Here is a 21306-nt window from a genome sequence, read left to right as displayed (position 1 = left end):
GGCACACTGACCCTAGCTCCAGAGACCCCTGCCACTGCAGTACTTCCTCGGCACACCTCCCCGCCGGAGTCTCACCCAGGGTTTCCTTCTGGTCTCTGCAGATCTGCTGTTATCACAGATAAAGGGAACGCAACCCAATGCAGCTGTTCCCACATTCCTGCTTTCACATCTTTAATGGAAACCCGGTCTTTGATTTCAAAGATTTTTTGATAGGCTCTGGAACACTTCACTTGAAAGGGAACTGAAGTTCCCTGCGTGTCAGCCTCTGGATCTGAATCTGTCCTGTTACACTGACATGCAGATTCACACATTTCTACAGTACTGACAGGTACACACTCGTTTCATTTTGAATTCTAACAGGTACTCTATTACATACTGAAACCACCATGCAATAACAGAAATTTTAGTATAATAAGAGTACTGTTTATTTTTGCTGTCCTTCCTCCTACCTCCACTTTTAATAAGCTCCTGAAAGTCACATCTTGACTATATTATATACTATATATTTTTTTTTTGGGGGGGGGGATTAAAAAATTCTGTCATACACAGCAGTTTAAAAAATTTAACTTCAAATTAGTCTCCACACAGCTGTTATCTGCTGTCTTATGGTAACAACCTGTTCGATAAAACAAGCAAGACAGTCTGAAGTGTACCCTAACCTGAAAAAAAGTCAAACCGTTATCAGGCTGAAGGTCTCAAAAACGTCAGCAATTGCATGGGTATGTACAGAACGGTTACTCAGTCCTAAGTGTGACACTTTCACAACATGACAGAGTCACTCGGAATGCCTTCTCCTACCTTACAAAGAGGTTTTTTTCACCCTGTCCATATCCACAGAACATCAGTGAAAACATTCTGAAGTTTTAAAGTAATAATCGGACTTGTGACTAAAATGGGTGGAAGAGGGAGGGAAGAATCTAACACTCCTACAGAAGTCCTGGACATAACTCTTCACTGGGTCACAGCTTAGGTACGTGAAAGGCTAGCGAATCCCTTTCCCAAGCAAGCGAACACAGTCCTGTACATGAGTTTCTTGCCTGCACTAGTGTTTTCTCGATGTTCATGAACATCTCCACGTTTCGATCCATTCGGGATGGATTCTGCAGGTCAAACCTCCGCCTGTTAAGGAAAATTATTCAAAAATATTAAATTCAACTCTCCTCCACTCAGTACTCAAGAATCTTTCACGTTCCACAAGAAAAACAGTATATCATGGTAGCTACACAAGAACACTTAAAGCACAATCACAAATATTTTTGCTTCACTTGGCAGCCCTCACAAGCAAGAAAAATCACCATGAACTAAATCAACAAAATGCAACTGATTTGTGAAATGTTTAGGAAAAATGAAGGTTGACATTGTCCAACAAAACCCTCTAGCAGGGCTGTGCATTCCACTACAGTCACAAAGGATAATTAAACAGAAACATAATCAAATGGATTTCAACAACTAGATGAGAAAACTCATGAACAAGCTCTGGCATCTCTTACTTCTAGTTGCACCCATCCACCAGTCCCAGACTCTAATCCAGGAAAAACACAGCAAGCCGTCTGCCTGCTATTTTCTAAATTAGTCATCTATTTGCTAACAAGCCACCCCACACAGCACACAGGTAGTCAATAATCCATGTAAGCATTTCATGATCATCTTTATTGGACTCTGGTACTTTAAAGTGTGCTACTGCATTGACAAAGCAAGCAAAAGTCTTGAAATAACAATGTAGATTTAAGAGTATCAGAAATGGGGGGCATAACACAAAATCTGACCTTCTACTGGGAAGAACCACAAGAGCCTCCCAGAGGCATTCTGCCCTATCCGCCTGAGCCATACACATATTCAGAAGTCACAGATGAATCAACTCAGATGAAGAATTTGAATGGTGACCCCCAAGAACCTGAGAGGTGGGACAAGAGCAGCACTAAAGCCAGTCCCTCGCCAGGGTCAGCACTGGCACCACCACGCAGGCTCATCCCCACTAGCCAGGGTAAGTAGTGCTGCAGGAGCCTCTCAAACATTTTGCCCTGACCCTTAACAATTCAGCCTTTTCCAAAGCACAATGGTATGTTTAGATAATCAGGTAGTTGACTTTTAGATGTAAAACACTGCCTGGTGTACTTCTGTACCTCCCAAGTTTTGAAAAAAAAGCTGTTGCTGGAGTCTGAAAATGTTCTTAACCGGAGCGTTGAGTTGGTGTCCAGGAGTGGCAATACTGGCAGGAGGAATTTCAGTGCATAAAATAAAAAAATACCCTGTACACTGAACACAGTGAAAAGGCCATGCACATAATTACCATGCAGTGACTGATAATGCTTTAACACCCCAACTTAAAAGACAAGAATTTATTCCAGTGCCCAAATCTAATGACAGTTTCTTTTAAACACATGCTTGCCTCCAGTAACACGTCAAATCACTTTTTAAAGTTTATAAACATACGATGAAGGTAAACCAAAGCAAGATTGATTTTTAGTCACAAAACCCATTACGACACAAGGATGACATCACATCAATATTACACTACTGAACAAGGACACTTCAGCTGAGACCACCATGTTCTCCGTCACTTGAGGCTCTCCAGCACTCAGAAAGAAGCTGCCCATGCAGGTGGTGCTGGTAAATATGCTGCAGTGCTGGGCAGCACCAGAAATATTGACTGCTCATGAATGACAGCTTCTATGCTAAAGCAGTATCACAGTCTCTTCCCTTCACACTAAGGGCATGGTAAACATGTCAAAGATAATACCCTGGAATATTTATTAGAATAGTCTTTTTAATTTTAAAATAAGTTTATGACCGCTTTAAATAGCGTTGTGCGTGTTGAAAAGTTTACACTGACTTCCAGAAGTAGGGCCAGTCATCAAGAAGTCTGTCAGTTCACTGCACAACACAATTTAATGAAGTATTATAATAGGATTTTAAGAGCCAAGATCAAGCAACTGCTCCACTATGCAGCCAGGGACAGCTTCATAGTCTGTATGCAAAATGCATCCTTCTCGGATGCAATAGTTTCAAGGAGGTGCAGAAAGATAATCGCCAAATAAACACAGACTAACCTAGAGACCTAATAAAGTCTTCAGCACCTATGAAACAAAGACACTTCAGGCATTGAAGTTAGACCAAAACTTTTTACATTTGGTTGCCTGAAGTCTGCATTACGTATTCATTTAATGCTATATATACGTCCCCAAATTCCTGCCTGCTTTTGAAATCCATACTTTAAAAGAGAAGCATGTCAACACATTAAGAAATAGCACTTTTCTCAGTTGCCCATTTAGGTATAACAGCAGTACTAAATTTTTCCTATCCTTTATTTAATTGATACCCTCTGACAGGTTTTAGCAAACAACTACTTGAATTGCAGTGATAGACAAGGTATGTCCAGCTGCACTGGATAAGTGCATTTTTCAGACATACCTATTATGACGAGGAAAGGTACTTCTCCTATAAGACAGATCATTCACAAACAGGTTAAGCAAGAGCGACAATGCATACCATTAAAATAAATTTTTTACAAAATCATAGTTCAGGCAAAACACCACATATTATTTGGTTGAGTCAGTGAAGGATACATTCCAAGCTCTAAGTCTGATCCTTAGAGTTAAATTCAAGTATTACTTCCCTCTACACCCCACATGCACAAACACAAGACACTACCCACACTAGTTTTGAGGAATCGGCAAGAGAGTGAGAAGAGAGGAGGCGATCACCACATATCTGTGTTTTGCTGACAAATTTCAACGACTGAAAACTAAATTCGTTTGGAAAAAATGGAACATTTAAGTATTCATTAAGTAGGAGCCATTTAACTCCTTTATCTTAAAGCAAAGAGGTAGCAAGACACTCCTGAAATATACACCACACACAACACTGTAACCATGTGTCACGTCCTAGGTGCTGGCAATATTGGAGTAGGAAAAAAACCTGACAGCAGCTTACTCATACCAGCTTTCCGATGCACCCACCTCAGGTATCAATTTAGCTGATACGAGTACAAACAACTCCTAAAAACAGCCAACCGTACCAAATCAATTTATTTTTGCCTTTTAACTTGCTCTTGAGGATAAGAGAAATACAATCAGTTCCAGGGATTCTGTTACAGGTCTGCACAACATCAGCGCAGAAACTATTTAAATTCACGTACAAGAACAATCTTTGCTTACTTTTACTTATTGGCTTTTCATCCTCAGATTTGTTACAAAGTTCTCAAATGTAGTAATTCATGCTACCGCTGCTTGGAAAGAGGATTATAACTTAGAAACACACAGGTCAAAATAATACTGCGATGTCATGTGAATAGTTTTAATACTAGAGTCTATAGCTCCACGAGCAGCGTTTCTAACTACTTGTGCTCCCCATTTATGGAGGTGATAAGCAATGGAAAACTGAGCATTTATTACTATCTATATAATGCTTCATGTTTCCCCAACTAACTGAACTCTATACTCACTACAGTAGCAAAGATTTACACCTTATAGGTGAGGAACAGCGATTCTAAGTTACCAGTTAATTTACTCAGGCATACAGCAAGTAAACAGCAAAAAAGAAGCCTCAAGCTTGTAATTAACTCCCAGCCTACAGGCTCAGGACCTTACACTTAAAGAACTTATCTTTAAATAAAGAAGTGGGGGGGGGGTGTCTTTAAAAAGCTACCATCAGCAAAACAGGAAAAAAAAATTGCCTCTTCCCATCTCCGACTCCCTTGCCTACCCAATTCTCCAGAAAGTATTAAAACTTTTAAGTAGTTTGCATAGGCATTTCATGTGCTTGATTTCATGCAAAAGGTGTATAAATAAAAAATAAAAACTTACCAGCCCTGTTCATTCTTATATTTGTAAGCAGCACCAAGAATGTGACATAATGTACCTCCAGCTTTGAAATCCATGAAGCACTTTGCCTGGAACCCAAAACAGAAGCGAAAACAGTGACATTGACTTCTGTGTAATTAAACAAATACATTCTTGTTCACTAAGTTTTAAACATCTAAATTACCAAATGCATATAAGTTTCAGATTTATTACTTTGGAGTTTTACACTCTCCTTTAAGGATGTTTCAAGAAGATTAAATGCATTTGGTTTAAGTAGAATTCTTTGTGTTTGCAAGAACAACCTGATACATCTGAAAACTCCAAGTCCTTCTTTATGCACACCGCTTGCAAAAAACCTCCTTGCATAGCTGTAAAACAGAAATCCAAACTACTGTCTGAACACCCATTTCACAGTAAATAAAACCTACAATCATAGCTGTCAGTTAAGAGGCTCTTCATCTGTATAAAGTAGACCAAAACAAATCATTAGAAATGCAAACCTAAAACCCAGGCTCTACGCTCACTATGGCTCCTAAAGCTCTCCATTCACATCCCTCGCCCACTGCAACGGCAAGCTGATTGTTCAAGGTCTGAAAAGGTCACCGTGTAGATCTGCCCTGAAATACTAAATCCAACTCATTTCTTCACTATCCATGTTATAGACTACAGCTGAGTCACATGTTTGTAAACAGGTACTCCGGATTCAAGAACTGAAATTCAACTAGGAGCACGAGGAGACTGAAAAGCTCTACCGAGTCCCACCAAGTCCCTTCTCTAAAAGGTTACTAAAAAAGCAAGACCGCTCCCTACACAGAAAGGTACATTTTTCTGATAAACTACAGTTTTGAATTATCTTTGCTGTTTGACTAATACCTCTGGTTAGGATGTTTGCATGTGCTCGGTTAAAGCAAGCTACTGTCAAAGTCACCCCCAAAACAGCAGGCAGCCAGACAGCACAGCTGAAGCCAGGACCAGGGAAAGGCACCACCAGGAGCTACTTCAGGCACGGCTCGTGAGTACGGACACACAGGACGCTGGAGGCTCTCCACACAGCATCGGGAACAGGAGGGAGAAAAATTTGCAACAGCACTGGTGAACTAACCAGGGATACGGAAAGCAACGTAGGATAACAGAGCAAATACAAACTGTTTCTGTCCACCAGGCCTCCTCTTTACAGTTACAGACTGGTTTCCAATGTAACTAATAAACTGATCCACCAAAAAGCGGTATTTTTTTCCCCCACCTTTCTCCTTCAGTTCTTACAAAATGTAAAAATTCATTTACAAACATGCACTCAAGTCAGACTACCCTGGAACACTTCTATTGACTGCAGTGCCAAACTGTTTGCGGCAGCTTTTATACAGGGTCAGAAGGACTTCAAATAGATCTGAAGTCTGGGAAACAGACCTGTTTACCCCAAGAAGCCTTTTTAAAAGCACGCTGTTCTAACAATACACTGAAATGACAAAAAGAGGCAGGTCCAGCACCTAGCTAGGCTTCCACAACAGATCCGTGTATTCTGCCCCGAAGCCCCAGGGAGGAAGCCCCCCTACAGGAACACAGCCCCACACCCCCAGCCCCACAGTGCATGGCTGTGCGGAGGGGCACTCTGAGCTGACCCCTTGCCATGTTGCTCCATGCGCTGCAAGATGCCCAACCACTTACTGGAATAGGAAATGAAACCTATCTCCCCATGCGCATGCTAAACATCCAGCCCAAGATCGGTCAGTTTTGTGTTTCTCAGTAAAAATAGAAAACTTTTACAAGTCACAAAGCAGAATTTGGGGAGCTCTCTAACAGACAGGTTCCCGGTACCAGCAGTTTTCTGCTAGCTGCCTCCTGCTGGAACTAGAGAAAGCACAAAGGTGGAGCCACTGCAAAGACAACAGGATTCCTAGAGTTTTTCTACATCGGAAATGTTTCCAATCTAGCTTCTACCTCATTTTTTAGATCAGAGCAGGTAATTTTCTTTCAAGTCCATTATATTACACCTCAGGAGCATTTCCTAACACAGAATGAACACCAAATTACAGACAGCCTTATCACTGCTGACAATCATTTTAAATTCATTTTGCAGCCAGGCAAAAATGGTAGCATGGGATCTAAATGAAACATTGCCTTCCTTGGCTCCAGAGCTGCTAATGGAAAACAAAGCAGTTCTGTGAGATATCGAATACACCAGTGTCCAAGAACAACATAAAAAAAGATCCTTCACAAGCATTCAACAAGAACAGAACTGCTCCTGGTCTACCATCTGTTTAGAGCCCTACTGCGCACAGAAAGTAATAAAGAGAGCTCAAAGCTGCCATACGGGTACTTGCCAGTTTATGAGCCACATGCTTTTCAGTACTATTCTTAGCAAACTGAAGTCCTCTGCAGATGAAGCAGTCTCTGATCAGAAGCTTGAACGAAACCAAAATGTTTTAACACATGAAATTATTTTATTGCCATAAGACTTGGCTCCAAGAATACAAGTGTTGGTTTACAACCACGCAAGCAAACGCTGGCTGCTCTAAAAAGAAAAATAAACCTCAATACAAAAACAGAAGACCCACAGTAAGGAGCGTTTCTGCAGCACTAGCATGGAAGTTGCTGTTACTTATCTTCAGCTGTCCTACACACATAAGGTCATCCAGAATCGACCTTTCCCTTTTTGCTGACACGCCAGACATATCGCACAACTTAATCACACAAGACACAATCACCGCAGCAAAGCTCACCTCACCTGCATTTTGGGAAACTGTTGGTCCCACTGCTGTACCCAACGTTAACCCACATTACATCTTTCCATGACAGGGCCAGAGCTTTCTGCGCTCCCAGGGCAGTTCTGGAAGGCAGCCCTGCAGCCTGGCACAGGGCTCAGTGATGCAGGAGGCCCCAGCAGCACAAGCAACTGCAGCAACTCAGGCAACTTAGGATATTACTACCACACCCAAGAAGTTCAGCCAGTATTTAACCACTAAAAACTATACAAATCTTTTTCATAGACGTGTCAGTTTTTTTGAAGTGTCAGCAGACTCTAGCAAGACACTCCCGTTAAACTGTGGTAATTTCTATTAGCATAAAAGCAAATAACTTAACAATTGGACAAAACCTGTTCAGCAGAAGACAAGCAGCTGTCAATAAACCAGACTCCCTTCAATATTTTTACTCCAAATCCATCATAAAAAGGCAATTAAGACCAACTGGCCTTACGATTTGCCATCTTAAGGGTTATTAACTTAGTACAGCCTTTATTTGAAACATGCAAAACTGCCTTTAAGAGAATTAATCAGCTTTTTTAAGCATCAGTAAGGTTAGACAACATGCATTTAAATGCAATAATGAGAAGACACGCACAGAAGTCAAACTAACAAACCTTCATTTACTCTAGGTCTATTCACACTCTGTACTGTCCGGCATCCCTGCCAAGGACAAGAGCTTAAACACAGAATTATCAACCTTCTCTCAAATAGATCAGGGTCTATTTCATCCACTCAAAGCACCAAGCAAAACATTTGGATTTCATTTCAGAAGATGCAGTCTGCAGAGATGTAGATGCAGTCCAGGTAAACCTCTGTGAACTCCAATACTGATGGAAGAGACCAGCTTCCCTTTGCCTCCGACTGCTCCAGCACTGCAGAACAGACACCTCAGGGAACAAGTGTGAGGGACACTGGCTGGTACTTGGAAAATAAGCGCCAAGACTCTCGTGTGAACTGGAGTAACAACCTTGGTTTGACATGTTCTCACCAGCAAGTGATCCTGGCGAGCCACGTCCTTGTGCTTTGCCAACAACTGCAATTCCCAAGAACAACACTTAACCTCAGACAGGCTGCACCGATAAGGGGAACAGCATCACACAAGTGACTATAAACGCCAGCCTTTAGCGATGGTGTTGCGAGCAAGTCACACATTGAAGACTTCTGCAGTCATCCACAGGTACATAGCACTCAAAGTTTTGATGACTTGGGGTTGTTTCTTTTAGACAAGCGTGACCTCCTCCTCTTCAGCTTCAGATCCTCCCTCACCAGGAACATGGTAATAATGAACAGCCAGTTGCTAAGACAGCCACGGACTTTTAACCTCTTTTAGTTTCATTCCGTTTCTTTTCAGTGGAAGTCTGCAATAGCTTTTCAATAAATTTTTGGAGATCAGCAATGTCACTTAAAATGTCCCTTCGCCCTCCCAAGTCAGACACAGTCCTGTAAAACAGAAGCATTCTGCACACCTTCGAAGTGCTATGGTAGAATAACAAAGCCTCCATTGCAGCCTGAACCAGTAGCAAGCATAGTGGAACACAGGAACAACATATTTACAATGCCACTAAAATCTTTATTACTCACTCTGAAGATAAGACAAATTGATTTAAGACTTGAGAGCACTCAAATGGTTTTATCAACTTGTTGAATATCGGTATTTTTACAGTCTACACTGCCATACCAAAATAAAGCACTGCCATGTTCCCTCTGTCCCTAGAGTTCTCACAACCACCAAGGCAGCAGGCGATCAGAATGGAAGAGATGGTGAGCGACACCTCAATGGCATCTTGTGGTGCTTCTGTGTGTTCCTAAGCACCAAGAGATTCACACAATAACTATGGCTGAAACCTCCTCTTCTGAAGAAAACGCGTGTGAATTCACACTCCTCACAAAGGAAGCTGCATAAGCAAAACATCTGGGGAAAAAATCACCACAAAAGAGATACTATTCTTTACATGGTGGACCAAAGAAGACGGGGTACTTTCAATAGTTTTCAGAACAACTGCCATTTATGACATTGCAATCAGTTACAAATATTTCGAACTTGGTACGTACATCTAAACAGAACGCTAGACTGCATGACCTTACATTCCCAGTAAGCATTGTGCGGCAAAGACAAGCAAAGACCTTGCCGTAGACTTCCCCAGTGCTTACACATGCATTTTTGACAGTTGTCTTGACCCACAAAACCTGCCCCAAGTTGACCAACTGGGTGCTTCGATACCATGCTGCAGTCCTTGCCCTTCTCAACCAAAATCCTTCTGCTACTTTGTCCTTCCCATTTGCTGCATCCCTGGTCCCTCTTTTCAGTGGTTTAGACTTCGCACTCATTTGGACAAGATTCATTTGGTGGTAGGCAGGGGTTCCAAGCACAGTGGGACTGGCCTTTGAACACAATCACTTGGGTACTACGCTAAAGATGTGCCAAGTTTCAATTTTAAATAAGCAACCCTTAAAATGTTGATATTGTTTCTGTATACCAGTATCTCGAGTGAATGGAAAACCATCCTGGACTAATTAGGTAACTATGTACTATTAAAGAACACGGTAAAGCCACTTTTCAGTATTATATAGCATTATAGGTTTGAAGTTTTATCAACAGAAAACCCCAATTGAAACTTGCTTGCTTTGCAAAGTACGTGCTATTCCATCAGTTTAGGATGCAACAGTCCAAACAGATTTTACTAAAATTCTATGTAAGCTTGTAAATTTTAAGTTGAAATTAAAGCCTTTCCACCACATTCAGGAAATCATTTCCAAATATACAGAAAATAAGCTGTATTACATAGAAAATCTGCTTTTAAGGAGAAGCGTGCTATTTCACCCCTTCCAGAGGACACAGAAACGAAAGCCTTGGACTAAGCGCTGATCTCCCTCCAAGTCTCCTGGAAGGAAACCAGTGGCACAGACACTAGAGGAAGAACGAAGTATGCTGTTGTAATAGCGGTGGGTTAACTCCAATACTCACAGGAAGCTTTGTGAAGGCAGGATTGGTGACATGTTTTCCAAAGGCATCTTCCTGGAATTGCAGCAGCTGCACCACCAGCCCAGCCAGTGTTTTATTGGTAGGAGCATCTGCTTGAACATACTGAAAGACAAAAAAACCCAGCACACGCTTACTTGGGACAGTGGATAATAAAACATGTAGACTGGCCTACTAATTCCCCAGACCCACTTTATCAGTTGTAGAGCAGAGTTTTAAGATTTAAGGATCACTGTGTGTCCAGGAAGGACGGGGGTGTGCGCACAGGAGAAGCACCAAGCACAAACATTTTTTAAGCTTTAGTCTTAAAATACAACACGTATCTGTGAATCATTATCAGCTCATCATGGCTGGTGGTGTTTTACAGATAGAGATTAACTACTTCAATCTGATTTGTAGTTCCTAATAAAGGAACAAACTAATTCTGGCCTACACATACACAAAGCTTTCTACAGTAACTTTACAGACTCCTGTAATCAACTGCTACACATTCAACCCCAGAGCATCCATTTGGTACTACGCAGCACGTCACATACGAAGAGGAAAAACCAATCCAGACAACCACATCTGCAATACTCTGCGACAATCTAAGCATTTCCCAAGGTGGCACCTCTAATAAAATGCATATATGTAAAAGGGGAAATCACAGCATGGAATATAAAAAACCTCCCAAGGCTGCTGTGTTTTCATTACTCCTAATATTACAGGATTCACTTACTGGATGTAATCTCACCATGCCAGAAGACTACTAAGAGTAGAACCAACATTGATGTAGAACATGCAGCAATATTAGCTACCCGAGTCATTTACCTTGATAATGCTATGAGCCACAAGGTCTTTGCTCTTCCCTCAAAGGATTCTTCACAAGCCACTTAAAAGATTGAGCCAGAGCCCTCAAAGGTTTAAAACAGCAGCGTTAAACTGCAGTCAACCTCACTAAACTTTCCAAAGCACTATCTACACAGCAGAAGTTAAGAAAAAGACACAGACTTTTCCATGACAGTTTCACAGTATCTGACTCCGAGATGCAAGCTCCTTCAGCACTTGAGGGACAGGGACACGCATCTGAGAAATTAAATCTTCGCAACTCGAAGGACACAGATACCTGTAAGATTCCCCAGGTGTCCTGCCTTGTGTATAAAACCTAATCTAGAAATATGAGCCTATAAAGAACAGAAAGCTGAATTTCCAAAGCCGCATTTTTCTTAGTCCTCTTCCCTCCCCCAGGAAAGGCAGGTAATTGTGATCGTTTTATCCAATTAATAACTCCTATCAATTCACAACAGCTACCACAGAGATATGATGAAGCAGCAATAACAGTCGGTCTTTATCACTGCTAGAATCCAGCTGAAGATAAAGACTTCTGCTCTTAGGCTTTTTTAAAAAACCTCTAGACCCTCTCACTCCTCTCAGCTAGCAACTATTCTTTATAATTTTTGGACTGGAAGCTCTGGGTGCTGCAGCTGGATTCACCAGAGCAGTTTAAGCAATCTTTTGTTGGAATTACTGATCTGAGGATGGCAAAACGGAGTGTGCGACTCGCTCAGATGCCCCAGTTAATCCAGCATCTTTACTGAAAAACCCATCCCAGGCTCTGCACTCGCTTACCAGGTGCTGCAGCTCAGCGGGCAGCATGCCATTCTCTTGCCTTTGTTACAAGTGGCAAAATTCTCCCACAGGGAGGCACAGGATAATACTTAAACCGCTACTGGTAAATTTGCCAAAATCCTTTTTATCAGTGTCCTGAGGGTTGCTAAACCAAGAAGGATGATTACCAAAATGCATGCAGTGCTGTGTATTTTTGTATCTGTTAACGGAAGATTTACCTTGTACTATTTTTTGTATAGTTTAAAAATAAGTGACTATCATACCCTACATCCATGCACATCCTGGAAATCACAGCTAACAGCCCTCAATCTCCCATCATTTCGCACATTCAACCTTTTGCACCACCACCTTATGCAAGTCTGAATAAAATTCTGAGCTTTTAATTCAACTATGCCAATTATAATGCAATCAAACAAATGTAAATTGAAAGGTGCAGGCAAAACAGATATCTGCTAAACTACAGATTGAGGATTTGCAAAAATATGAAAACAAAAGCACAGCAAATCCAAGTGTCAGACTTCATATTAAATAATCCCATTCCTATTAGCAGGACAGCTTTGATTTTGAACACTTTCACACGTCATACACATTAAATATGTTCAAAAAGCAAAGCCACTGGTTCCAGCTTAAGCCCAGCTTAAGACAGATAGATATTTTTCCCAGTAAACAGAGTACACTGTAGTAGTACAGCTTTAGTTTTGCATGGGAGGCCTACTCCAGGAAGATAAAAGATGCAAAAGCAGCTTTTGTATATCTTATCTGAAGCTACACAGCCTTCATTCTGGCAACACTGAACACAGAAAACCATAACCATTAAAACTCATTTAATGGGGGGGAAAAAAACTCTTTACTGCTACATTTGCTTTTTTTGTACAGGATAAAAGTCTTAAAGTTTTCTGCAACATGTTTAACACTGTATTTAAAATTAATAAAAGCACCCCAAAAATGCATACAACGGAACAAGGCAGCAAGCATTGATGGCTTCTACTACCAGTAAAACAGAAGGATAAAGCAATTCTGTGCTTGTGGCCATCATTTAACACGAAACAAAAAACTCAACCACCAACCCAAACCCTTGTAATTTCACTAATCTACCTCTCAACCCATACCATCTACTTAAACTCACAGCTTCTTTAGGGCACTTAGAACAAAACTGCCTTCAGCATAACCCCCTAGCTAAGGTTCTCTCAGTTCCAGTTTCAGGAGCCAATAAGTCACAGGGACATAATTCATGAAAATGATAACCAGAGACAGAACGTACTCTTCACACAAACAAGGCAACAAAAACAGAAAATGAAAAGCAATAAGGAGATAGTAAAAGTTTAGGTTTCTTTGTCACCCATAAACGAGTCACAAGGTAACACTGCCTGCTGTAAACAAGGTGGCTCTAAACACTGATGACTGCAACCTCAGTCAAAAAACTGAACCCAGAAGTGGTGGTCTTGCAGTGACTTACTGTGTATTTTTTTCAGACGTTTTCCTTCAGGAGGGGACACCAAACACATTTACATGAGAAGACACCTTGGAAAGTATATTCTTAGACATGAAATTTTTCAGGCACTTACTCCTTTACTTGCAGATCCCACTTTTACCTCTTGCAAGAAGCACTGCCAGCTGGGAGCTATCAGAAAGGAAGATAACATCAGGAACCCCGACTCATTATTTTGTCAGAGGTTCCCCCTAAACAATAAGGGGGGAAAACCCACCCACCTTCAAAAGGAAACACAAAAGACTCCTCTCAATTGCTTATGCACACTAACCAGCAACACAAACAGATGTTTAAAGCATCAAAATCAGTAAGATTATTCCCTGATCAATACGCAGTGGGTTTGAGGGGACCACAGAGGACCAAAGTCACAACAGATATGCAAGTTTTCCATCAGTCTCCACAGCAGACAGAAGCAGAAAATGATTCTGCAGCAAATAAAGGTTTTTAAACAGAGAATTCCAGAAGGCAGAAATGATGCTCTGTTCTGATACACACACCTTTGGCATAAGAGGATTTTGTTCAAGTGCTGAAATACCAAAGCCACATTGACACGGCAAAGATTTTTCTACCGTTTCCACGTCCATTAGAAATACAAACCCACCCACACGTCCTTACAGCAGCAAAGATGTATGGTCAGAAGTCTTAGACTGTAACTCAAATCATTCAAGAAGTGAGAGTAACCACTAGCAGAGGAAATCACTGCCCTTCACCAGCAAGATCTGCCATTGCAGCTGCACTGGAAAGCTTCTGTCACAGACGTTAAGGGACATTCATACACCTGGTTTTGATGTGGTTAGTGACCTGAAATAACCACATTATGGCTCTGCATTGTAGCCCTGTTGCACAAATCCTTTCCTTCTCCTAAACAAAGAACATTTCAGCTCAGATCACTGAATAACAGGGAAAGGAAAACCAACATTAAAATACCTTGATCTAGGTTATAACCCTTGTTCCTTTCTTAAAGGCGAGAACACAAAAGAGCTGCAGACACTGCGAAAATGCTCCCTCAGATTAAATCAAAGTCAGTCACTGAAGAAATACTTGATAAGGTTAGCACCGACAGGGGAAGTCGGAGCCAGCAGAAGGAGAACTACAAATCCTCTAAATTCAGCTCTTGGCTGGCAGTGAACAAGCAGGTGGTCTCCAAACAGACATCTCTGGCTGCAACAACTGCCATTTCATAACAGCTGCCAAGAAGCAGTTCGTCCCTCCTCGCTGTCGGGCTGAGGCTTATTAATAGAAGGGCATAAAGGGATCCCACACTGCTGCCCGCTGCTATCGTCCTGCAGTAAAACAGATATGCTCCACTGGCAACAGTCCAACACCTTGCAACAGCACCACTCCATTAATGTGGAAAGAAAACTTATTATCCTACACTTGCTACTAGTGCAAGCAGGTCCCAGATACCCCACAAACCACCCAGACTTCCAAGCGATGATACCTCCTCATACCCTGCACAGTTCGGTGTCCATATGGGCAGCCCACACCATCTTAAATGGTGAATTAGAAGACAGGACAATGCTCCACTCGCTCTTTAAAAAGCAAACCCAAACGCCCTCCTCCCTGCCCCCCAAAAAATCAGTTTTCCAACCTCGTCTCACAGGGTAGGGCACAGCTTCCAGAGCCACCGAGTAGCTGAAGCTTGTACAGGCCAATAAATTGAACTGGCCACAATGAACACACTGGGAACAGTTCTTAGGGACTACAGCTGCAAGGCCAAGGCTAGTTTCTGCATCCTTCGTATACATACTCAAAAAAATCCCAAACTATCTTAGGAAGATATTTTTCAATACAAGAAATAACTGGTTTAGGACAAGCCATTTTAATAAGAGCGATTTGTTGCTGAATGGTAAAGGAACTATGCAAACAACACATAATATTAGAGATCACCAAGCATTAATACAATAAAAAGTGAATTGCCCAGTTTACTTTTGAACTATAAATTTCTGCTTCTAGCGGACACCTTGATGTCACCAGTTAGCCTACCCAAATGCTATGAAAGCCCGTTGTATCCTCCAGGCCTGGAAAACCACAGCATAAACCCATTTCCAACTCACAAGGAAGAAAGGCTCAAACACCTGTACTGCCGTCCAGAAGGAGACGACCTCCTGCAACCCTCAAAGCAGAGAAATAGCTCAGAAAGACTTCCCTACATCACACGCACACAAAAATAGGGAGCGGGAAGAAGTTTAGAGTAAGCGATTAAGTTTTCTGTCATTACGTTTGTTGCCACTAACAGCCCCTCCAGTGTTCCTTCCGTCTTTACAGGCATCCTCCACCCAAACACCTGAGCCTCCCCAACACAAGCTCCTGACACATGCCGTCTTTCTGCACATCCAGGGAAGGGCCTTCCTCACCACGAGCACTTTAGCCAAAAAAAAAACCAGACCTGAAAGGTTTGTGCCAGGAAAACCACATCACAGCAACGCAGGGCTACAAACCCCACACTGCTGCCTAAAACAATTTATCAAGAGGTTTCTGACAGAGACAGCACACCGCCTAGGCAGCCCACTCCTCCCTGTCAACGAGTTCTTCCAATATCCAGTGCAAGTCTTCCACACTACTACTTAAACCTCTCACTTTTTTAGGTCTACCCTAGAGACATGGAAAGCTCCCAGATAGTTGAAGACTTGCCTAATCTAGAGACAAGAATGAGAAGATTTGCAGTTGCAGTTCTCTAACTCCCTCCAGGCCCATTGTGACTTCTGGATCCTTGACCAAGCTCACTGCTGCTCTGGGGACTCAGTCTGAGCAGTCCCCAACATCCCCGGGCTCCCAGAGCCAGACACAACGCCTACTACAGCCGACGACTTCACTGCCGAGACGTAGGCGTATCCATTTTTAAGGGTATAAACTGCACAAAAGCCAGCTATAATCACCATGCACTTTTCTGAAAGAAGTCACGCCCCTACAGCAAGATGAAAATAGACACAAGGTAAACTAGAGTCCGTTTGCCACACATGAAAAAGGAATTAACACTTCTATTTAGAGTATTAAGGATACATCTTTAAACACCAATAGCATCAGTTTCCTTGCCTCCCCAAACAAATAATTATCTGGTTTTTCCCAAAGGATTTTACACAGCAGTATTTTGAAATTCACTTGCCCAGTAAAGGTTTCCTCTTAGCCCAATTCTAATTACCTTCTAGAGTTTAAGAAATAAATCAAGCCATCTAATTTTTATAACCAGTAATACTGTGTAAACCAATTATAATAAAGGAGTTTTTCTTTGGCACACAAAATGAAAGCTCCCGTTCCAGAACTACACGTAAAAGGCCCTGCCAGGCCAGTCCGCTGAGAACCAGCTTGTCTAGATAGTTTTGATTCACAACAGCAAGGGACAATAACCGTTAATGCTTTTAAGAAGGTGACTCGCTCTTCTGCCGAACGGCAGATGCCAGTTCAAAGTTACTTCAAAAGTTTATTGTGTTCTTGTGGGTGTTCAGTTATGAAATGAAAGAACACTTCTCAGAAGTCTAGAAACAGTGGAGAAGCACAACCAAAACTCTGTCAAACTGGAAATATATTTTTGCGTTACAATTTCCCCAACAGCATAAATAGCTTAAGCTGCACACTTGAACGAGGACCTCCACCCCGCCGTGCGGAAGCCGCTGCGTGCGGCTGTGGCAGAGCAAGCTATGTGAAAGGACTGGTAACACACACCTGAACACGTTCTGGTTTTTAACCCAGACCAGCTCAGACACCCGTTTCAGAGCACGGCCACGTAACTAATCCCATCAACGGCACCCGCAGCACAACGGGCAGACCTGGCGGCGGGTTACTGACACCAGCGAGTGGAGGGATGTGCCACAAATCGCAGGTAAATATAGAGACTAAAGCACCGCTAGGCTGTCCAGCATCTCCCCCTGATATCGCCCAGCCCCAGCTAATCCTCTCGCCAGGATTGCTGCAAAGCTGTCTAGACAGATGTGTCTGTCTTCTGGAAAGTTCACATCAGGTAATTTTTCAAGGCTTAGATACCGAAAGAAAGTTACAAAGCCGCCGTACAGGAAAAGCACTGGAAAAGGCGGCACGGGAACAGGGAGCACAGGGAAGGGGAAGAACAACACAAGGGCAAGGAGCAGCGAGAACCGGCAGCGAGCTGGCCTGGGCTGCGAGCCACCCGCGCAGCACCGTGCCCAGGGGAACGTGCTCCCGAACGGCTTTTTTATTTATTTATATTTCTTTTCTTCCTGTTTTCAACACACTTGACACCTCAGGGGCGCGGTTTAAGCGCAACCCGTGTGAAACGCTGGCGAGCTGAGCCGAGGCTTGCCCGCACACGAAAGTTCGGGCTGCGGCTCGCCTCGGCGTGAACACGAGGGGTCCGGGAGAGCGCAGCCCAGGGAGCCCCCCCCGACCCGCCCCGCCGAGGCCGCGGCCCAGGGACCTCCCCGCCCTGCCCCGGCACGCCCCGCCGAGGCCGCGGCCCAGGGACCCCCCCCCCGGCACGGCACGGCCCGCCGAGGCCGCGGCAGGAGGCGCCGGGCGCAGCGGCGAGGCCACGGCTGACAAAAGCCGGGAGGGTCCCCCCGCCTCACCCGGGCTGGTCCGCTGCGGAACCCGCCGCCCCTCCGTGGAAGGGGCCCCCGAGCGCCCGCGCCGCCCCCTGCCCGCTCGCACCTTCTTGTAGTGCTTCCCCAGCCAGACGCGGACCGAGTCGAGCTGGGACACCGTCTCCGGGCTCTCCCAGAACTTCCCCGTAGGGCCGCCGTCCTTCCGCCGCGCCACGGCCAGCACCGCCAAACCGGGCCCGCCGCTCACCGCCACGGCCGCCCCCGCCGCGGCCGCGGGCCCCGTCCCGCCGGCCGCCACCGCTGCTGCCATTGTTACCCTCGCCGAGCGCCGCCACCGCGGCCCTGCGCCTCCCACCCGCCTCACGCCGCGCATGCGTCGAACGCCGCAGGCCCCGCCCCCTCGGGCATGCTCGAGAACCCACTCCTCCCCCGCCCGCTCGCCGCCGCCGCCCGGTGCGCCCCGCTCCCACACCGCGCCTCTTCCCGCTCCCGTCCCGCCGCGGGCCGCCCCCGCGCCGCCGCCCTCAGCGCCTGCGCCCCGCCGGGCCCCCCCCGCGCAGCCCCGCCGCCATCTTGGCGCATGCGCGGGCGGCCCTTTTCGCTCAGCGCGGGGCGGGCGGTGCGCGCGGCCCCTGCGCATGCGCGGCCTCCCCTGCCCCCCCCCCCGCCCCCGGCCGACACGCACGCGCGCTGCGCCCCGCCGGCCGTTAGCGCGGGCTCGCCTCAGGCGGGGGGCGGGCTCGCGGCGCTCCCCCCAAACACACCTCCGAGCCGGTGAGGGGGCCCGCGCTGCCCTCGACCGCGCCGGGGTGCTCAGGCGTCCGGCGGCGCCGTCCTCCCCCGGCCCGGGCCGGTCGTAGCCCCGCGGCGCAGGGGCGCGGGTGGCCGGAGCGCCGTTACCCGTGCCCCGGTGTCCTGCCCGGTGCCAGCGCCGCGCTCGCCCCGCGACTGGGCCCTCCGTGCTCAGCCCCCCACAGCGGCACCGGGGGCGCGGCCCTCCGGGCCCCCCCGGCACCCCTCGGTCATCCTGCGGGCCTTGCGCTGCCGGAGGCGCTGGGTGCCTGGGGCAGGGAAGCATTTTCCTGTTCAAAAGCAACGCTGGCCTTTTGGTCCTGGCCCACTGCTGGCACTAGTGAAATTTTTAGCAGGCTGAAGTTTCTGATGCCACCTTTTTGGCACTGGCTTGCCCTTGCATAGGAAAACACTTCCCTGCTGTGGAAGGAGGTACAGTGGACATGTGTTGCCCTTTTATACTTGCTCCTCTATCTGAAGGACAGCAGACAGCAAAGCATCAGATAGGCGATAGGACAGCTCGTCCTCAGGTACAGCAGCAAGGATGTGTCACCACACTAATATTTTTTTCCTCCTGTACTTCTGAAGGCAGTTGACCCCTTGCTGTAGGACAGACGGCCCTCACATTCCTATGCAGAAATGAAATGAAGAAACAGCTCACAGGCTTCAGGCACCAGATCAAGCTGTTTATTCCCTCATCAGGCACCACAGGATGTAGTGGAGTGCTGATACTGGAGCCTCAAGCCATACAGCTGCATGCATTCAGCCTGCAGTGATTGAAGCTCTAGGCAGAAGCAAAGGCATGACACCTAATAAGTAATGGTTTGGTGGGGAAAAAAAAAGTGGAAGACTTTGAGAGAGCCTCAACTTTCAAAGCTTGAAGAATGGAATCTCTCCCCTACCCAGTGATGAGCACTGAGGACAAGATACCTCATGTGAAAAGAAGGTGGAAAGCAGCAAGCATAGCTGTAATTTGCCAACATACCTGAGCTAGAAAGGGCAGCTCCTCCAAAAGTCTCTTGAGCATATAATTATGCAAAATTAAAGTGAAAATACCATAATCAGGAACAATTCTTTAGATGGGGTATAGGGAGATCTAGTATGTGGCTTATCAATGAGTTTATCGTAACATGGTCTGCAGGACTGTGTGTTTGTGCAGCTCTAGGTGCACCAGCTGCAGCACAGGAGCAGAAAAACATTGGGAGCAGAAATTCTTGAAGTTGTGAATGCAGTTATGCCCCTCCTGTCTTGGAAGCCCAGGAAGGAAGTATAAAAAGGAAAGGAATTAAAGAGAGAAGGTAGGCAGGACTAGGAGGGAAATGAGGGAGGAAGCTGTACCTGAGTGAACACTACACACCTCGCTGTTTTGTAAAAGCTCCCAGAAGATAATGAAATGAACACAGAATCTGATTTTCATGATTGTAGGGACTAAGAAAAATGTGATTCAGTTACACCAAAGATGATGGCCTTGGTCCTTTTCCCTTTTAAGTGAAGTTTTATGCTGTTAGGGATAGCTCAGGTATTGTGAAACAGGATTGGTCTGGACCTTTAAAGGGAAAAATATGAAATCATTCATCTGGTGAGAACCAAGAAATATTTCATGTGCTGTGTAAGAACCATGAGATACCAAGGATGAGGAGACTGCTACTCTGGCCCTGCATTTCAACACCTCATGTCATCTGCCTTTTCTTCCAAATGTAGAGTCCCCTCTTACCCTAACCTGAGGTGCTGTGAGTCTGTGGGGTAACATGACCCCCGATTTAGATGTGGTGCTTTCCAAAGGAGGAAGATCTAGCTTTAGCCTAGCTTCCTAAAGAAACAAGACGTAGTCACATTCTCAGTGTTCCAAAATTCACAAGATTTGGGAACACTGAGAATGTGATCTGCTGGCCACCTTCAGTCACGTCTGACACACAAATGCTGTTCTCTGGACAGCTGACCAAGTCATTTGCATTCCAGAAGTACATCCTCCCTCAGACAGCAGAGGCATTCCAGGAACACTGTTAAAGCCAGCAAGGGTGTAGTGTCTGGCTACACAAAGGAGGAAGATGACCACCAGCACTTCAGGACTAGCTGGTTGCTGGTGAGGATTTTATAAGCTTGTTTCAGGGGACAGTTGAGTGTGCAGGCACAGGGAGAGCTGAGAATACAAGCAGAGGATTTACGAGCCGAAGCTTGCATGGAGACCTTGACTTCAGTGGATAAATGCAATTGAGTAAAATGGGTGCTGACATATATAATTACCCTACGGGCAGTTTTAGGCCTTGTGTAGCTCCACAGCAGTGAAACAGTTGGATCATCTTCAGTGGTGGCAGGAACAGCGCACAACTTGATGAAGCAGCTGATGAGGAAAGGCTGAAGGTTTTACATGTAA

The 21306-nt window shown here is 45.0% G+C and overlaps 1 protein-coding gene across 1 annotated transcript in view; it reads right to left on the bottom strand.

Moving 5' to 3' along the window:
• Positions 1-18596, bottom strand: part of SMARCC1 (SWI/SNF related, matrix associated, actin dependent regulator of chromatin subfamily c member 1) — a 90702-nt gene extending 72106 nt beyond the window's left edge. The window contains exons 1-4 of the mRNA XM_055706822.1: positions 18247-18596; positions 10512-10631; positions 4806-4891; positions 1038-1119 (exon numbers count right to left, since the gene is read on the bottom strand). Of these exons, the coding sequence (XP_055562797.1) occupies positions 1038-1119; positions 4806-4891; positions 10512-10631; positions 18247-18513 (555 nt within the window). The 5' untranslated portion in view covers positions 18514-18596. The remainder of the gene's footprint in view (positions 1-1037; positions 1120-4805; positions 4892-10511; positions 10632-18246) is intronic.
• Between the last annotated feature and the right edge of the window lie 2710 nt (positions 18597-21306).

Source organism: Falco cherrug, chromosome 4 (assembly GCF_023634085.1).
Source record: "Falco cherrug isolate bFalChe1 chromosome 4, bFalChe1.pri, whole genome shotgun sequence".
Classification (NCBI taxonomy): Eukaryota; Metazoa; Chordata; class Aves; order Falconiformes; family Falconidae; genus Falco; species Falco cherrug.
Note: the sequence above shows the minus strand (reverse complement) of the source record. Positions and strands in the feature narration are given on the sequence as shown.